This window comes from Euphorbia lathyris, chromosome 8, assembly GCF_963576675.1.
Source record: "Euphorbia lathyris chromosome 8, ddEupLath1.1, whole genome shotgun sequence".
Lineage (NCBI taxonomy): Eukaryota > Viridiplantae > Streptophyta > Magnoliopsida > Malpighiales > Euphorbiaceae > Euphorbia > Euphorbia lathyris.
In genome coordinates this window covers 38,274,809-38,293,889 of record NC_088917.1, presented here as the reverse complement: position 1 = coordinate 38,293,889, position 19,081 = coordinate 38,274,809, and the positions used below count along the sequence as shown (strand labels likewise).

Genomic DNA, 19,081 nt, shown 5'->3' with positions numbered 1-19,081 from the left:
CACGTCCTATGGAACCAAATGGCAAATTTCCGCTTCACTAAGCGCACTGCCTTCCCGTTTGGGGCAATAATTAGTCGAATGGCCTTTTTAGAGGAGCTCGAAACGGAATTGAATGCCAGACCCTCCACTCCATTCTTATTGCTTGATAAAAAAAATACCTGAATAGGGCACACATTATTCACAACTCTGGTGTGTGGACTAGAGATTTTGAGGCAGGTACAACTAGAGCTAGTTCATCTAGAACAGGTACAGCAGATATCGAAACAGCGAGCTCTGAAGAAGAGGAGGATGAGGATGAAGGCTACCAACCGGGCCGCACTGGTGTACTCGAGGAAAGGTTGGAACTCGCCATTGCTGTGGGCGAATAGAATAGGGAGAGTATCCGGGCACTCAACTATGAGTTCCAGGATTTTCGCCTCGATTTCAATAGCCTGGCGAGTAATAATCGTGGTTGGATGGATCGCCACCCCTAGGGAGTATTTCTATCCTATTTCTTTTTCGCAGTCTACTTTATGCTTTGCTTTTGCATTTCTGAAATAAATGCATATCGTAAGTGTGGGGAGGTTGCAATAGGATAGAAAACTTTGGAGTTCTTCTATTGATTATGCATGTTTTTACTTTTTATGCATTTTTGTGTGTGTTGCGTTTAGACCGTTTGCATGTCTTAGGATTTCTGAATTTTTGTGTTTTTCCTGTTTTTGCCATTAGCTTTTAGGAATAAAAAGAATCCTAGGCAGTTGATTTTGATGCATCTAATAATCCTGACATGACGATTGAAATTGTGCCCTAAAAGTCTGAAAGCTCAGTTGAAATTGATGCATGCAAAAAGTTGTGAACAACATTTGAGTCTCCAAAGAGCGTCATTTAACTAAGATTGACATGGAACGATTCGTTAGGTGAGGCTAGGATTGTTACAATTAACCCCTAAAGTGTGAGTTAGAGCCAAAGGATCAATATTTTAGACTCATTTTTAGGAACAATTGATCTCTTAGGTGTGGGATACAGTTATTGTCATTATGCTCATAGGAATTGCATCCAATAATGGTTGAATGTTGTGTTATAATTGAACTTGAAATGATTAGGCAATCTAGGTATAGCCCCTTGTGAACTTAGCCTTTTCTTTGACTAGCCAAAATCCCTTACCAATTCCACTAGATAAGCCCCTTTGAGCCTTATTTTCCCCACTTCTTTGATCAACCAAGTACAAGCCCTTAGCCTTCATAAATATCCTTTCTCACCCTAGTTAATTGACTCAATACCGGTTAGAAAAATACTTGGGCACACACCCTTCGAACTTCCGTTAGCTATAACTAAAAGGTTGTCACTCTATATAGAAGAAGTAACCCACTCAATTGACCTTTCGTCCCCTCTATCCTTTAAAAAAATATCCATATGGTTCGAAGCTAGAGCCAAATAAATTGTAGAAGAAAGGATGGAAGGTGTACTTCAGTTGCTTCCCGAACTAAAAACAAAACAACCTTGAGCTTTTATCTCGCACACAACGGAAAAGGTGCAAATTTGCCAAATTCTAGCTAGTTGAGTCATTAACTTTATGCCTAAATTCCCTTTTTCCTACCCCCAAACCTTTAGCCTTTGTTACAACCCTGTAAAGACCTATAATCTTATTTAATTGTGATGCTAATTTCGACCGGATGGATGATGCAATCCCAACGTGACCATTTTGTGCAATAAACTGTTGAGCGTTTACCATATGCATATTTTCCCTAAACACTTGAGTGTAAGAGCGACCACCTGTGAGCTAGCAGTCTTAGTCCTCGCCTTTTGTTTTTGCAAAGTGTTGGTTGATAAAAATTACTTGATCAGTTTTGGAGACTGTTTTGAGGTTCATGTCGTTTTTAATTGCAACTTGAGTAGTATGAAACCGTATGGATAATAAAGGTGTAATGGATCCTTGTCTGTGTATGCGAGCTATTTGCTGATGTTTCACTGCTTTTGATTCTTTCTTGTTTGAGGACAAGCAAGGTTCAAGTGTGGGGAGGTTGATAGCTCCCATTTGTATAGGGTTTTTAGGCCCTTTTTAGTTCGTTTTCGCTTTATTTCCTTTCAGTTTTGTTGTCATTTTGTTCGCTTTTAGTAAAAATAAGTAGTTTCGAGTATTTATGGCATTTTCTATGTTTTCAGGTGTTTTAAGGCGTATTTGAGTATTCCTGAACCAGACCCGAGCCTTTTGGAGCAATTCCGGACAATTCAGGAACCGTCGGAGCACTTTTGGGATTCATCAGGGGCCATTAGAGCGGATTTCGGAAGCCCATGGACCAAAATGGAGAAAAACCGGACCTTTGCCCCAACTGGATGCCTGTCTCGCTGAGACAGGCACTGTCTCGTCGAGACATCAGGCTGTCTCGACGAGACAGCCACTCCCATGGACCAAAATGGAGAAAAACCGGACCTTTGCCCCCCATGGACCAAAATGGAGAAAAACCGGACCTTTGCCCCAACTGGATGCCTGTCTCGCCGAGACACAGGCCTGTCTCGCTGAGACAGGCACTGTCTCGTCGAGACATTAGGATGTCTCGTCGAGACAGCCACTCGTCTCGACGAGACATCCTCTGTCTCGATGAGACGAGACGGGAGAGGCGTAAAAATGCCTATCCCCAGCTGGAAACTCTAATATAAAGTCTTTTTAATACCTGTTTTATGTGGGAAAAGTCGTTGGTACCCCCGGAAGACCTAGGTTTGCTGCCTACGACTATAAATAGGCAGCCTAACTCAATCCAAAGGGGATGATTATTATTTTTCTTTCCTGTAGTCGTATTAAACACTTTTTAGCTTTAGTTTCCAATAAAAGTTTGTAGTTAGCTTTAATTTCGTTGAAGAACAGCTCAACGGGTGGAGGATCTACCAACTTTGTTTATACTGTAATCAGACAACGGGTTTTAGAATTACTCTCTCTTTCCCTTTATCTTAATTACGTATTAATCCGAGTATGCCTTCATTTATTCCCTTTTGCATTATAATCATGATTGGTTTGTCTATGAACTAATCCCCATCCAATCTAGGATGGGGATGAAATTGGTTGAATTGTTGTGAATGTTTAGGGTTTAGGGTTTAAGGAATTCGCTTTTGATTCGATCAGTTTATGCATGCTTTATGCCTAGGTAATGTTAGGAACATGATTTCTGCTAGAATGATCATTGATAATGATCAACTAGCCTGTTTGTGTATATAATGTGCCTAATTCTTGTAACCCTGACAAGCCTAGATAATAGATTGATTGATTCTTGACCACGAAATCTCCTATACAGAATTTGCATTAAACTGACTTCGCTAGAGACCACTAGGAATGAGGCTTTGTGGCTGGGCTACGGCTTAAGCCTTAGTTGCCAATGAACCTAACGCTTTGCATGTCCTAGGGTATATGCCTAATCAAGCCGTCACCCGAATACATGTGAATAGAAAGGGCAATACTGATCACATTCGTCCTTCACTTAGGGCAATTACCTTCAATCATTAATCGAACTTGAACCTGAACCCCTATAATCCCATTCATAGGAATTAACCGATGGAATCCCCTTCCTAGGTTGTAACTATCATTAATCACAATCCACCCTGCGGCTCGTTCTGTTTACTGCTTTCTTAGTTTAGTCATTTAATTTATTAGTATAAACACAAAATTGCTTGTAACCCAGCTGAATAGACAGATTCCCAATTGAATTTAACTGATTAGGATAGTAGTCCTTGTGGTTCGATCTCGTGCTTAAGCACTGTATTACTTGTTGCGATAGGATACACTTGTCCTATTTATTGCTATATATTTTACGAGCATCAATAACGACGGGGTACACTTATCCCTTAGTGAGTCTCAGTTGACCGACAGCTCGAGACGCACCAAGTTTTTGGCGCTGTTGCCGGTGATTTATTTTCCAGCAATATCGAACCAAAGGTCGAATTTGTTAGTTTAAGAACTTTTTATGAATATTTTTTTTGTGAATATTTGTTTTTAAATTTTATTGTTATTTCTAATGATTTTTCTTTTTTGAGAAAATGGCTCAGAACAATGGAAATAAGGAGTATATTACGCATTTTCTTAACTTCCTATCTACTCACGAAGATCAAACTGATGATTTGTATCTTCAATTAAAAATTGGAAAAAGTATAAAAATAAACCTTGTGGTTACGCCTATTTTCGATTGCAGACTTGTGGTTTAAAAATTTACAAAATGGTACATTGAGGTTCATTCCGTTAGCAAACACATACCAAATTGACTAACGGTGTTAAAAATCAAAGGAAAAAGAGTTAATTTAGTCCATATATTTATTTATTTTATAAATTAACCTCATTATTATCTAATTATCACAAACAAACCCCAAAATAAAAAATAAAAATCAAATACACCATCTTCTCCATTTCTCCGTTTCTTATATTTCTTCTTCTTTCCCTCCCTTCTCTCTCATCTTTCTCTCTCTAAATTAATAAAGCTCATATTTCTTCCAGCAGTTAGTTTGTTTGAGTAATTTTAGATCCGATCAATGATAACTGAAGGAGTAGTTGAATCGAGAAATTACTCGCACAAAGTAGGATATTGAAACAGGGTTATTAAGAAGAAAAGACGCAGAAGGAAAATTATTCAAAAAAAAGTGGAGCAAGAGCTCCCATAGCCTTGCAGAAGCTGTACGATGCATGTAAACAGGAGTTTAAAGGCCGGAACTGTTCCTTTTCCTCAGGATGTGGACAGATTGTGCCACATATGTAAACACTTCAAATTCCTTCTCCACCTTTATTGTCGGCGCCGATGACATCCCCACCATCAACGACCCCGGTGATTTCGTTCTAGAATTCGCCAAAGAGTCAAAGAAACTATGGTTCCTCGCTGCTCCAGCAATCTTCACATCAATCTGTCAATACTCCCTCGGCGCCGTCACTCAAACTTTCGCCGGCCAAGTCGGCACTCTAGATCTCGCCGCCATCTCTGTCGAGAACTTGGTCATCGCTGGCTTTTCGTTTGGTGCCATAGGACAATCAAAACTCCCTAAAACTCGATTAAATTTGAACTATTTTCCTTCGATTCACAAAAATGAATTAAACTAATGTTGATTCAATCGACAGCTCGGGATGGGAAGCGCGCTCGAAACGCTATGTGGGCAAGCATTATGCGCAGGTAAAATCGACATGTTAGGAGTTTATTTGCAGAGATCTTGGGTGATTCTCGGTACCACAACTTCGTTTCTTTGTCTTCTCTATGTCTTTGCAACAAACATCTTGAAGGCAATCGGGCAAACGGAAGCTATATCATCGGCAGTGGGATTATTCGCTCTGTATATGATACCTCAGTTATTTGCATACACTCTGAACTTTCCGATGTCGAAATTTTTACAGGCGCAAAGCAAAATAATGGTAATGGCGGTAATTGCAGGATCAGCGCTTATATTACATGTGATATTCAGCTGGTTGTTTATGCTGAAATTGGGGTGGGGAATGGCGGGTGCTGCGGCGGTGTTAAATGCAGCGTGGTGGTTCATTGATATATGTCAATTTATTTACCCAAACAAACTAACTGCAGATCGAAAAGGAAGAAATGTGAGCTTTATTAATTTAGAGAGAGAAAGATGAGAGAGAAGAGAGGGAAAGAAGAAGAAATATAAGAAATGGAGAGATGGAGAAGATGGTGAAATTGATTTTTATTTTTTATTTTGGGGTTTGTTTGTGAAAATTAAATAATAAGGGGGTTAATTTATAAAATAAATAAATATAAGGACCAAATTAACTATTTTCCTTTTGACTTTTAACACCGTTAGTCAATTTGGTATGTGTTTGCTAACGGAATGAACCTCAATATACCATTTTGTAAATTTTTAAACCACAAGCCTGCAATCGAAAATAGCCGTAACCACAAGGTTTATTTTTGTACTTTTCCCTTAAAAATTTATGCATACAAAAAGGGATCCTAGTTGATTCAACCGTCGACGAATCAATTAAAGAACCCAAATTGGTAGGTCAGGTTGATAAGGTAATATCTTTTCCCAGTAACAATGAAGAACTGATCCTTAAGTATGAGAAACCAAAACTTTCAATATTAATTGTGGAACCAGTTGAAATTGAGCCTCTAGAGAAGAATCCAAAAATAGAAGAGTTCGGTTTTGCTCCAAGTCCAGAAATTTTCATTCTCTTTGATTTATCAAGGGAATAAAAAATGAAGCAAACTAAACTTTTTCATAACTTATTTAAATTGTGTCCTTTATTTTTATTAAATTTCTTTGAAACTAATAATCCGTTTTGCAGGTACGGATTATTTATTTAGGAATTTGAATTCCTAACACGCGAATGGAAGCATACACTAGGAGGGAATTCTACGTCGAGCTCACCGATTATAACGTAGCTCTTCTTGGGAGTCAACCCAAGTTTTAATTAAACTTTTCAGGTTTGTTTTTCTTCAATTATAGATTTCTGCTTAAAAAAACCCGGCAGCGCCAATCATCAAGTTTTTGGCAATTGCAAGGTAATCAGCGAGTTGTCTTCTCCACCCTAACTCTTTACACATGAGCTTTATTATTTGAATTGCAATGTTGGAACTTATTGCAAGATTTAAGTGTGAGGAGGAGGGGTAGACAAACTTGCAAAAATTGTACAAATTTTTAAATTTTTGTTGCGTCGTGTCTAGTTTAGTTTTTGGTATTTTTGGATTTTATTTTGTGTTGTTGCATGTTTTTGCATGTGTTAGGACCTAAAAACCAAACTTCCTTCGAAGCTAAACTTCGTTATTTGTTTCTGGGGACTGAGAACCGAATCTAAAATTGCATGACAACTAGTTTAGGTGTGGGACACAACCCTTGTATCTGTAAACGCATGAGCTAAAGATTGCATTTAGACCCTACTTTTGAAGAAATGTAAAATCAGTACTTAGGTAGATAACTTAAGGATTGAAGACATGTGATATTGAATTTGAGCTTAGGGAGAACTAATAAGCACAAAATTGAAACCCAAAGAATTATGAGTTGAATTTGAGCCTAAGAGCGAACATCAAAAAACTCTCTTTCTTGATATTTTTGTGTGAATGCTTTGACTTGTGGAAGATTACAGATTTTGCGCCTAATACTGAGTTGAATCTGCATGCACTGATTTGAGATAATAGACGATGAATCAGCCTCATTAGAATTAACCTTTTCTTTACCTTATTTTTATCTTTTTCATCCACTCTAGGAAGCCCCTTTGAGCCTTAACTTTTGTAGTTTGTAGTTTTCTTTATTTTTAACCCTTATTTTTTTGCAAACTATCACTTAGTTTGTTACCTAACCCAAATTTTTGCAAAACTCATCTTGAATCTTTGTTTTATTCTAGCGCTTTTTTTTTGTTCATGGCACTATAAGAGCAAGCCAAAAGGCTAAGAGGTGAACGAGCATTATTATTAAAAAGAAAAAGAAAAGAGACGAACAAAAGGGAAAACATCATTTCCCAGTTCTTAAAATCAAATAAAAAGCTCAATCACTTCATATTTGCTAAAGCCATTTAACCTTGTTTTTCTAGCGCTAGAACTTCTAACCCTTGTTGTACCTGTAACCTTTTCTAATCACATTACAACCCCAATTCGAGGCGGTTTTTGATATTGTCAGAGTCATGTAGCAAAGTAGAGGAACTCGGATGAACATGCAAAGTCAACGTAATCCTAAGCAAGAACATAAGCCAAGAGTAAACACTTTAGCCACTAAATATTGTGTGAATTGAGTGAACTACCTATGGTGAGATGTTTTACTTAGCTATCCCCTTAAGCTCGTTTAATTGAACATGTATCTTTTTCTTAAGAATATGACATGTGATAATTGAAATGCAGCTTTTGGATATCGTGTCTCTATTTTGTACTTACGAATACATATAATTACAGATGCTCGAAATTGTATCAGGCACCTAGTAAAACCAGGAGGTTTTTCTAGCTTGGCTAGTGATTGCGGGTTTAGTTTTTAGTTTACTTAGGGACAAGTAAAGTTTTAAGTGTGAGGAGGTTTGATAGGGGTAAAAAACCCTATCTTTAGGTACGGTTTTTAGGATGGTTTAGTTTAGTTTTCTTTCAATAAGCGAGCAATTCTCGTATTTTTATGCATGTGTGAGTGTTAATTAGATTTTGTATATGTTTTATTTACTTTTGTAGTTTAAGTTCGTTTTCTGATCGTTTTTGGGCAAATACTGCCAAATTAGCACGTATGTTAACTTTCAATTATTTATTATGGCTAAATGATCCACCAAAAGTCGCACCAAATGGAGTTTTTACTGAAATTAAGCAATTGGTGGGTCAATTTAGCCTCTAAACTAATGTCGTTTGGAGTTTATGTGCGTGTACAGGTCAAAACAGGAACAAATTCAGGCGAAAATCGTGTCTCGGGGACCCCCGACAGTCACTCGGAGCGTTTGGGCACTTGTCGCTCGCCAAACTGGCCATTTTAGGCCAACTCGGCGAGCTGGCACTGCCAGTACGGCCAGCTGGCAATGGCCAGCTTGGCGAGCTGGCCTCTCGCACCAAGCTGGACCTCGAGAATCAGTCTTTTGACTGATTCCTGGCCCCACGATGTCACGATCTGACCCCAACTCTCCCACTTGCAACAGGAAACAAATTCGATTAGATTTGGGACTCAGACCGCAACTATAAATAGAAATTTATCAATGTAAATTAGATATCTTTCATTAATTGTAAAACCCTAGCTTTCCCCCTTGAAGAATCCTCTCCATCTCCTTCATCTCCTTCACCCTCCATTGAAGAGCACTCAAGCTCCGCTCCCCGAGGATTATTCAAGGTTCCATCTTTAAGTCCAAGAAAGACGCATGTAGTGGTAGACAGGTTCCCTGAAAGGGATTTTATTACTCTTTTATATCTTGTTACCTCTTGATACAGTCTATGAATCCTAGGCTCATTGTAACTTCGTGATAATTTCTCCATCTTTAATATTAATTCAAGTTTCTTGTTTATTCAATTATTTGTATCATTTAATCTTTGTCTCACACTTTGCTTAATTGGTTTAACTCATTCATAAATCCAAATACATAGTTGGCACATATTGCGAGCTGAATCTGACCTAGTCAGAGCATGTAGGATTGACGACCCTGTGGAAGATTAAGCCCAAATTACTGAGCCTTAGAGCTAGTTTCGGCCTTACAAGGGAATCACGCACTAGGAACCACATAAGGATAAGTAGGGTTAATCGCCTTAGGCAAAAACGACTTAGATTAGGTTATCAAGTGATTAGCAAATTAGGTTGAATTCATTATTATCGTATCATTCCACATCCCTTCGGGTAACTACATTATTGAAAGATCACCTAGGAGTAGAATAACTTAGCTAGGAGTAGATTAATATAGAAACAAAACCAAGCTTAAACCCCCCAAAGCATAGATAACACTAGAAATTGAGTAGCTCGATACTTACAGGAGTAAATCCCGTGGATTCGATACCTGGACTTGTCCAGATTATTACTTGATAACGACGGAGTACACTTATCCCTTAGTGAGTCTCAATTCACCGATAGCTTGAGGCGCATCAGTAGTAGGTTGGGTAAATGACCTAAATATGTAAATGGGTCTCCCATTTGACCCTAAATTAATTATATAACCTCAACTAATTATTTTAAGATTCCCATTTCAAATATTTACATGCAACTATATAATAATACCCTTTTTTACGGTCGTTACAACTTTGGTATCTTTTACGGTAGTTATAATAAAGGGGGGTTCTAAGAGATTTTTCCGAACTGATTTCTTCCTCAAGCCCTCTACAAGTTTTCTCTCTCCAAGATTTAGTAAGTACCTTTTGCCCTCTTCTTGCCTTTTTTTAGATTCATTTTGTTGTATGGAGACATGGAGCCATAAGAATTTTAGTAAAATCTCTTGTTGCTATATTGTTGAAGGATTTGTTACTTTTGCTAACATTCACAAGATGGGAATGGTTCCTAGAAAGTCAAAATTGAAAATAGATTCTAAGAAATCCACCGCTCCCAAGAAATCGAACTTCCAAGTTTGGGAACAACCTTCAACCCTAACCGTCATTGAACTCATTAACATCGTGGCTATATTCTCTGAGCTTGTTAAGATGGAAACAAGTTTTCCATCTGAAGATCAATATGAAGATTTTGGATATGATGGCCAAGTAGGGGTGTTCACCCTTCTGTTGAAATGAGGGTGTTCACCCTTTTGTTGAAATGGGGGCTTAGGTTTCCTATTTCTGATGGATTAGTGAATGTCTTGAAAGAGTTCAATCTCTATTTATGCTAGATCTCACTCAATGCCTTGCTTGAATTGTTTGCCAACATCAAGATCAACCTAGATGAAGCTTTGTTTCAGTCTTGTTGAAATCCTACGTAAAAGTCAGTGGATGATGTGTCATATTGGCAAATGGTTTCTCATCGGAAGGGTCTCTTGACCGAGAAACTGTAAAGTGTCAAGCATCAAAGACGAATTGGTTTTGGTTGAAGGGGAATCCTAAAATTGAAGATGGTATATATGTTGGGGGGGGGGGGGGGGTTCCATTTCAATATTACCTGTAACGTGGATCCTTGTAGCCATAGTACTTGGAAGGGTCTGAAGGATTTGATTGCCGAGGAACGAGTAGGTTAGGATCTCTTGATCAACTAATTTGTTCAATGGAACTACAAATAGATGCTAAAGTTGATTCAACAGAGGACTCATATGGCTCTTCGGAAGGAGGCTGGAGAGATTTGTTGTAGGGGTCAAAAAGCTACACGAGCTCAACAGAGGTGAATAATCTTTTAACTTTTGATGTAGTCAAATTTGTTTATATCACAATTTTATTAATTTTTTGAAAGATTTTATTAATTTGATAATTATATAATGTAACGGGTTTTCATGTCAATGAATTAAATTTAGAATCATAATGGCCTTGTTATTTAGAGGCGATAAAGGTATTTTACTAAAAAAGTGATAGAGATGGAATATTATTTCATTATAACTCGATATAGTTAGGATTGTAATCGAGTCGAAATGAGTTTTGATCTGCTCATGCCCAGTTTGATAGAAAATGGACAAGTTCGAGTTCAATGTTATGTTCGAGCTCAGTTCATTAAGAAAATTATATGATCGTGATCTGCTTGCGAGTATCTTGCTTATTTGTTTCGGATAGCTCATCGTCAGTGCCTCATTAATTATGGTCATGAACTTTGCTCGCGAATATCTGATTAATTATGTTCATAAGCTACTTAATTTGAAACCTACAAAACTAACACAAATAGTTTTACATTTTCCTTTTATAGAAATACTATTATTAAAAAAATCGAACTCAAGTTGCTCGTGAGCCTGCTCATGGATATTATAATCAAGCTTGTTCATAAGTTTGGTTACGAACCCATATCCGAGTCTGCTCGCAAACTTATAAATAGAATTTTTCATACCCAAATTCGGCTTGTTTAGGAATCGAGCCTCTGTTGAAACACCTTTCCACATGATTTTGATTTGACAAAATTATTTAAGATAATCCCATGATTAAACAATTAAATTTAAGTGCTTTGATTTAATTGTACTAATGTGTTTGTTCAATGTTGAGTAAGTTAAGTAATAAGAACAAGAATTGAACATCCATAAAAGAAAGCCAAAAGTCAGCAGACGCAAGTCACACAACAGAAGCTGAGTAAGAATGCAACTCAGCTTCAAAAAAATAAATGTCTTCTTCAGAAAAGCTTGAAGGCAAAACCGCTACGTCAAGCTGAGTGGTCGTCAGGTCAGCGTCAATGATCCGTCAACTTGGAAGACAAAGTCTGAGCATAATTCAGAAGACTCAGAAATCTGTCGGAAGGACCTTTTCGAGAAGCATGGACCATCTGATAAATTACTAGAAGACAAACCTGGCGTTAGAAGACAAACCTGGCTCCTGACGAAAACAGAAGACAGGATTGGCCTGCAGCACTGACCGCTGACCAAGTGATGACGAATGAAGACCGTTTTCCCACAACAGCTATGTCGGGATTTAAATCATTGGCACCTCAAGATCACTATAAAAAGGCCAATTCATCACTTGGATCAAAAAATACGCATACAAGCATACAAGACAGACAAGCGAATCTTTATCAAGTCAATTCACTTGCAAAATCCAAAATAGAAGCTGTCTGAAAAGAAAAAAGCAAGCTCTTACACCAACTCCCATCTTTGTGTAAAAGTCTAGAGTGATTTTATTCATCTAAAGTGTTCTTCACTAAGTGAGAACAAATCTTGTATCATCTGTAAAAGGTTAGAGAAGCTGAGTACTCGGTTATAGTACTTAGTGGTAAAGAGAAGCTGAGTACTCGGTTACAGTACTCAGTGGTAGATAGGATTGAGTAGAGGAATAGAGGACGGTACTCTTGCATACTCAGTTGCTATTATAAAAGGTTTGTGCTCTACCTTTAAAGAGCTCAGTAGAGGATTGAAAAAGCTTGGAAGGATTCCGGGGACTGGACGTAGACGGAGAGGCCGAACCAGGATAAGTCTGCTGAGTAACTTCTAACTCTTTCTCTTGATATATATATATATATATATGTATACGCTGCTTGCTTAACATTACTCAGTAAAATAATTTGTACACACTGAAGCTGAGTAATCTGAGTACTGGGTTGGAAACTGACTTAAGTGTTACTTCCCAACTCACGATTGAAACAGCTCTAGTCAGTGTCTGTCTAAAGCTGTCTCACATCATACTCAGCCTTGCTGACCTGAAATTGAGTTAAATCATAAAATCTTAAATTAAGTCAGCATTAATTAAGAAAAAGTTTAATTAGTTCCTAATCCCCCTTGGAACTAATACTATCACGTTACATGAGACCAACAATCTCAACATCATGCTCAAACTCAGCTCGTTTAAAAATTTATTTTGTAACCCCCGTCCCCGATCGCATTAAATACACATAGAAATCCAAGTATTCATCATAATTACACACAAATACTAACGTAACCAATAAAGTCTCCTCATTTATTATCCCGGTCATATTAAATACATACCGAAACCAAAACATTCGTTATAAATTTATCACTAACATTAATGTAACTCAATAAATTCTTCCGTTTAATGTCTCGTTTAATGTCTATCAAATAATCAATAAATTCTCCCGTCTTTTATCCAACTGATAAGCTGCTAATAAGTGTCTTGGCTTATTTATAGCCTTAAATACAACAAAACTTTCATAATTAAAAAAAAGTATTGATTAGGTTGGTGTTTATTTTTGTTTTCTTTTAAAAAAGTATTGATTCTAAGTTTTCCATTTGCATTAAAAAATAGTAAGTTGAATTATTAGGAATCTGACTCTTTAAATATAGAAAAAAGCGAAATATATATTTATAATTTCATTGATTCGCATGTTTTACAAAAGATAGTATTTACTTACATAGTTTGTAAAAAAACGACTAATAGCGTGTCACACATTATTAATATGTCATATTATTAAAAACTAACACCATATATTTGGCTAACTATGTAAAATATATAAAATCTTTTTGTAAAAAGTAAAACAATATTCCACTATTTGTAAATAGATGAAATTATATAGTTTTTTTTTATACTTTTTCTTAAAATATACTACTAGTTAATAATAATAATTTTTTTATAAAATATCATATTTCATTATGAAACAATATAAATAGAACAAGAAAATGAGGTATTTCAAACAAAAAAAACAAGAAAATGAGGAGGAATAAAATCCTACATCCACATGGATAGAAATAAATAAAAAACGCAATAAAAATCACAAATAAAATAACAAAATATAAATCACAAATTATTTTTTATAATAATAATAAATTCCGTTCAAAAAATAATAGAAATAAATACATTTTGAGTTATCAATTCGCATTAGAATAGAATAAGGTGTGGAATGTTATAATTGGAGAAAAAGTCAAAAATCGTTTTGAATATTGAAATTGATGGAATAGGATCCCCCGTTCGTTCCCCTAGGACTCAGGAAAGAAACAACACGAGACGGGATACTCGCACCACAAACTGCTAGAAATACTGAAAAAGTGAAAAAGAAAAACACCTCCTTCCTGGAGTTGAAGGAGGGCAAGGCAACCGATTCTATTACACGCTCTTCGCTTTTGCTCAATCCTCATCTTCTTTCACGTTATCTGTCCTCCTGGTAGGTTTTTTCACCTAATTCATGCCTAAAGCTTTCTTTCTTTTTTAGACTATGTAATGCGTTTGATTTGAGGAGTAGATTCATTGCATCCCCTTTATTATTATTATCATCATTATTGGATCAATTCAATAGCAGGGTTTCGCTGATTATTTTATGTCGATTGATTTGGGTTTCTGTTTTCGCTATTTTTCTTTTTTTTAGATTTTGATTTGGTTATCGGCATAGATCCATGGGAGACTTGCAGAATTGAAAAGCTACCTTGATTTCTGTGATTGGTTATCCGAATCAGTTGATGTATCTTGTTATTGTTGGAGAGGAGAATCTGCTTGTGAACTTGCCCAATTCATCGCTGGGTGTTCTCAGGCAATTGAAACTTCCAATTGAACAAAAAACCTTTTCTTTTTGTATCCCTAGAGATAGATGGGATAAGGAATTTTTCAAGCTGCAGGGTGGCTAATTCTTATTTCTTAACTTTATCAACTTATCTGTGGATTGAGCTGAAATTTTTGAGATGAGTTCTTCGCAAGGGTCTACGTATTCTGCTAGCATGGCAAATTTAGTGAACAGTTCCCCCAATGGCAGAGAGGTTTGTTTTCTTGATACTGTGCCTGTTTATGTTAAGGAGCTTATTGCTGGTGGAGCTGCTGGGGGATTTGCTAAGACTGCTGTTGCACCTCTTGAAAGGACTAAAATACTTTTGCAGGTGAAGCTTCTTGCTCCTAAAAAACCATTTGTGCATTTTCTGTGAATTGTCTACGACTATAATTGTTGTTGGACCGAATTGCCTTTTGTCTTTGGGAGCAACGGTCTTGAGGATATTGTTTCATATGTGCTTTTTTTGCTGAAAATGTTTTTTGTACAAATGAATGCTAGTCCTTGAGATGTCTCATTTTTCCTTTGAATGAATGCTACTCAGTTATATATTTCATGATCATTCAAAATTGATATCTGTTGAAATGCTTGATTTAAGTAATTTGCTGTAAGTTATTATTTTGATATACGATAATCAATATGGAGTCTTTATAGGAAGATTATAACATGCAAATCAGGTTCTCCTTAGGCATGTTGCTGATAAGGTTTGTCATTGTCATGCTATACTCCTCAGTTGTTTCAACAACTGTATGGTGCAAAATTTCTCAAATCATTTTTTATTTTTTATTTTGGTAGTTTTACTAACTCTTTTCCTCATTTTACAGACAAGAACTGCAGGGTTTCAATCTCTTGGGGTGTCTCAGTCATTGAAGAAACTATTCAAGCATGAGGGATTCATCGGCTTTTATAAGTGAGTTTTAGTGTTTCTTTATGCTACTTCTATTTCTACGACTAAGAAATTTGTAATAATCTATTCATATTTTTCTCATAGGGGTAATGGGGCTAGTGTCATTCGGATTGTTCCTTATGCAGCCATACATTTCATGGCATACGAGCAGTATCGCTGTTGGATCTTGAATAATTGTCCAGCTTTGGGTTCAGGACCTGTTATAGATTTATTAGCTGGTTCAGTGGCAGGAGGAACAGCAGTTTTGTGTACATATCCCTTAGATTTGGCTCGTACTAAACTTGCTTATCAGGTAATTACTTGCTTGATTTCTTGCTTGTTGCTGAGGCATTTCCCTTTTTTTGATTGTGGTGAAAGTCATGCGGATTGTGCTGTTAAGGCATGCTAATTATCAATGTTTTTTTATTTGTGATTGATCTGCATTTTAGTGTTAATATACTGGTTTTTGCTTTGTTAATCAATGAATTGATTTCTGGCTTTGTTGATAATGATCATGAATTGCTATTTTCTGAAAGGATCTTGTTATTTGAGTTTTCTCTTGTGATAAGGTTACTTTGATTAAACTCTTTCCTATGATGGTGTACTAAAAATTATGAAATCATGGCACCTTTATTTTAAATAAAAATATCAGTCTATTAACTCATAGAATTTGCACTCCATTCTTTGGGGAAATATACCTACTACCTATTAACATTTCTTCAATTATTGTTAACATGTTAGAGACAGGTGATATGACAATTATTTTTAATGTTAGAGAGAGATGTGGCATTATAAGTTTTTTCTTGTTTTTATTTCATTTTGATGGGTGTATAGGTCTCGAACACAAGCGTGATGATTTCCCAAGGAAGTATGAAGAGGGTGTATGCACGACCTGTTTATGGTGGTCTAAAAGATGTACTTACAAGTGTCTACAAGGAAGGGGGAACACGTGCACTGTATCGTGGAGTAGGTCAGTATTTGCTTCAGTGTTGAGAAACATTCATAGCATGAGGTGATTGTGGGGCAGCTTGTCTATCCAGGTCCTATGTGCATGACATTTAAGATGCACGAGTCAGCTTGGGCCAAGTCAGTCCTTAAGTGGGGATCAGCTTGGGCCAAGTTATGCTCATTCTCACCTGACCTACCTGATTAGTGATCGATCATCAATTGATCTTGAATTTTCTATTCCAATGGATAGTTTTCTTTATCTAGGCTGATTATGATAGTAGCTTTCCTCAAAATTTTAATGGTTAATGAGTTGATGGTCAACAATAATTGTTGGTTGAGCAGGTCCAACTCTTACTGGGATCCTTCCTTATGCTGGTTTGAAGTTTTACATATACGAGGAACTTAAGAGACGTGTTCCAGAAGAGAAGCAAAAGTCAATAGTTATGCGTCTTTCATGTGGAGCTCTAGCTGGGTTATTTGGGCAGACCTTAACATACCCATTAGATGTTGTGAGGAGACAGATGCAGGTTGAGAATTTACAACCTTCAATTCAAGGTGATGGCAGTGTCAGATATAGGAACACTTTGCATGGCTTATCCACTATTGTCAACAATCAAGGATGGAAGCAGTTATTTGCAGGCCTCAGCATTAATTATATCAAAGTAATTCTCTTTACTTGCAATGCTCATTGTGTTGAAAACATTCATTTTCCTTTTGATTATTAATAATAATGCAATGCAATGCAGATTGTTCCCTCTGTGGCTATTGGGTTTACTGCATATGACACAATGAAGATTTGGCTTCGGATTCCACCTCGACAGAAGTCTACCGGCTAAGTAGTTGTGCAATTTTAGGTCTTCTTTTTGTTATCTGCTTTTCAAACCAATTTTAGGCTTTACTCTCCCTTTGTTTTTTAATGCAAACAAAGATGGAAGATTTTAATGATGGATAGGCATATTTCTAGTTCTCTGTCTCCTTTAGCTCAAGGAAGTGTAGAATATATATATAGAATTGCTGATTTTTCCAATTTACACAAAGCATTTTATTTAACTTTGAGAAGTTGAGTTAGCTCAAGTTAAATTTTTAAATTTTTAAATTTTTAAATATCTCATTGTTACAAAATCTTATTAAGCTAAATGGAAATTAAGAGGGTGTTTTCCCTTAGCTTCTTCAGCAGAAATTAAAAAAAAAAAATCGTGTTTCGATTTGAAGAAGTGGTATTTTGTTATTTGAATACATAATATGTATGAGTTACAATAATTGTTGACAGTGCCCATTGATTTTTGGTTATTCCTGAATATCTGCGGGGTATCTTTCTTTATACCAAATAATCGTCATAAATATTTTTTTAGCCAATTTGCGTGTTGGACTATATATTGACTCGCAATCCAAAACAAATTGGAAGATTCAAGTGATTATTTGATCAATAAACAATTAATTTTATTAAATTTTTGTGCTGTTATTCAAATTAACTAATGACCATTTTATTTCCTTGAGAAAATTGATAACGTAAAAGGAAACAAGTTTCTTTTTTTTAACAGTAATTATAATTATTATTTACATTATTTTTGTTAATTTTAGAATTTTATTTATATATTTATTTGTTAATTGAATTAAAGTATGTTCATATTAACCATTTTACATACTAATAAAAATTAATGATAATTTTACTAAATATTAGTAATCTAATAGATAACTGAAACAATTATTTTAAAGGGCCTAAAGAAGTAAATCTCACTATAGAGTGTTTCTCAGTAACACAAATTTGAGAGTTGTTGGGTAATATTTTTATTAAATATATAAAGGATGGGTGAAAAAGACTTATATATACAACAACAACAAAGCCTTAGTCCCGAAATGATTCGGGGTCGGCTAACATGAACCATCATATAAAACCGTGAAATCAAGTCGGATCAGCGACACAAATTCTCCCTCTCCACTCTGTCCTATCCACTACCATATTTTCCTCAATCCCCAATAAACTCATATCACTCTCGATCACCCTCCTCCAAGTTTGCTTAGGTCTTCCCCTACCCCTCACCACTACATCCCTTTGCCACTCTTCAGTCCTCCTAACCGGCGCATCAAGCGCTCTTCGTTTTACATGGCCAAACCACCTTAGTCGGTTTTCCCTCATTTTATTCTCAATAGATGTAACCCCTACTTTTGTCCTAATTATTTCATTACTCACCCGATCTGAAAAAGGCTTATATATATGGGAAACAAAATTATGTAGATGATTGATTAATTATCCAACTAAAAGAAGCAAAGGCAAAATAAAATGTGACTATATTGTTGAAGACCACCTATTCACATATCATCAAAGTATTCGCAATTGGGTATATGCGAATCCAGTTTGCTGAAAAGGGATTCACATATCAGCAAAGTAATCACATTTGTATATATGCGACTACCTAGTTCAGGGTTTATGGGTATAATTCGCATTTTATAAAATACGAATAGTCGTAAAACACTTTTTTGGCCAGAAACAACAAGTTATTCAACATTCATCACACATATACACCTTAAATTAGTTTGTAAATCCTCAATATGCCTATTAAGCATTAATACATAAGCCTAACCAAACATATCACAATAAGTTCATGCAGTGGCAGAACCAGAACTCGAGATGAGCCGACGCTCAATTTTTTAGTAACAATTTTTTTCACTTGAATAAGAATTTGTCCTTGTGCTTTTAATCAAGAATTTATCTATTCTTATAACAAAACAACAACAACAATAAAAATGCATTAAACATAAGAGTCAAATAAGAAAATCAGGAGAAAAAAAAACTGGGCCTACATTAAATCGATAAGCATG

At 36.1% G+C, this 19,081-nt stretch overlaps 2 protein-coding genes across 2 annotated transcripts; both read left to right on the top strand.

The window, feature by feature from the left end:
- The first annotated feature begins 4,687 nt into the window (after nucleotides 1-4,687).
- LOC136203924 (protein DETOXIFICATION 29-like) lies at nucleotides 4,688-14,439 on the top strand. The gene is made up of 3 exons (XM_065995146.1): nucleotides 4,688-4,974; nucleotides 5,068-5,539; nucleotides 14,281-14,439. The coding sequence occupies exons 1-3, from the start codon at nucleotides 4,688-4,690 to the stop codon at nucleotides 14,437-14,439; spliced, it is 918 nt and encodes a 305-aa protein (XP_065851218.1).
- LOC136203339 (mitochondrial carrier protein CoAc1) lies at nucleotides 13,843-17,320 on the top strand. Its single transcript, XM_065994461.1, has 7 exons — nucleotides 13,843-14,055; nucleotides 14,257-14,758; nucleotides 15,252-15,337; nucleotides 15,419-15,626; nucleotides 16,148-16,283; nucleotides 16,604-16,923; nucleotides 17,008-17,320. Exons 2-7 carry the CDS (start codon nucleotides 14,567-14,569, stop codon nucleotides 17,095-17,097), a joined length of 1,032 nt encoding a protein of 343 aa, XP_065850533.1. The 5' UTR covers nucleotides 13,843-14,055; nucleotides 14,257-14,566; the 3' UTR covers nucleotides 17,098-17,320.
- Nucleotides 17,321-19,081: the final 1,761 nt, after the last annotated feature.

What these genes read in the sequence shown, in the direction of transcription:
- LOC136203924 (XM_065995146.1), top strand. Translation starts at nt 4,688, where the DNA reads ATGTGGACAGATTGTGCCACATATGTAAACACTTCAAATTCCTTCTCC. An exon ending in GGCTTTTCGTTTGGTGCCAT is followed by an intron (nt 4,975 to 5,067) that starts AGGACAATCAAA and finishes ATTCAATCGACA; the next exon opens with GCTCGGGATGGGAAGCGCGC. An exon ending in CAGATCGAAAAGGAAGAAAT is followed by an intron (nt 5,540 to 14,280) that starts GTGAGCTTTATT and finishes TTATCGGCATAG; the next exon opens with ATCCATGGGAGACTTGCAGA.
- LOC136203339 (XM_065994461.1), top strand. Translation starts at nt 14,567, where the DNA reads ATGAGTTCTTCGCAAGGGTCTACGTATTCTGCTAGCATGGCAAATTTA. An exon ending in GTACTAAACTTGCTTATCAG is followed by an intron (nt 15,627 to 16,147) that starts GTAATTACTTGC and finishes ATGGGTGTATAG; the next exon opens with GTCTCGAACACAAGCGTGAT. An exon ending in TGCACTGTATCGTGGAGTAG is followed by an intron (nt 16,284 to 16,603) that starts GTCAGTATTTGC and finishes TTGGTTGAGCAG; the next exon opens with GTCCAACTCTTACTGGGATC.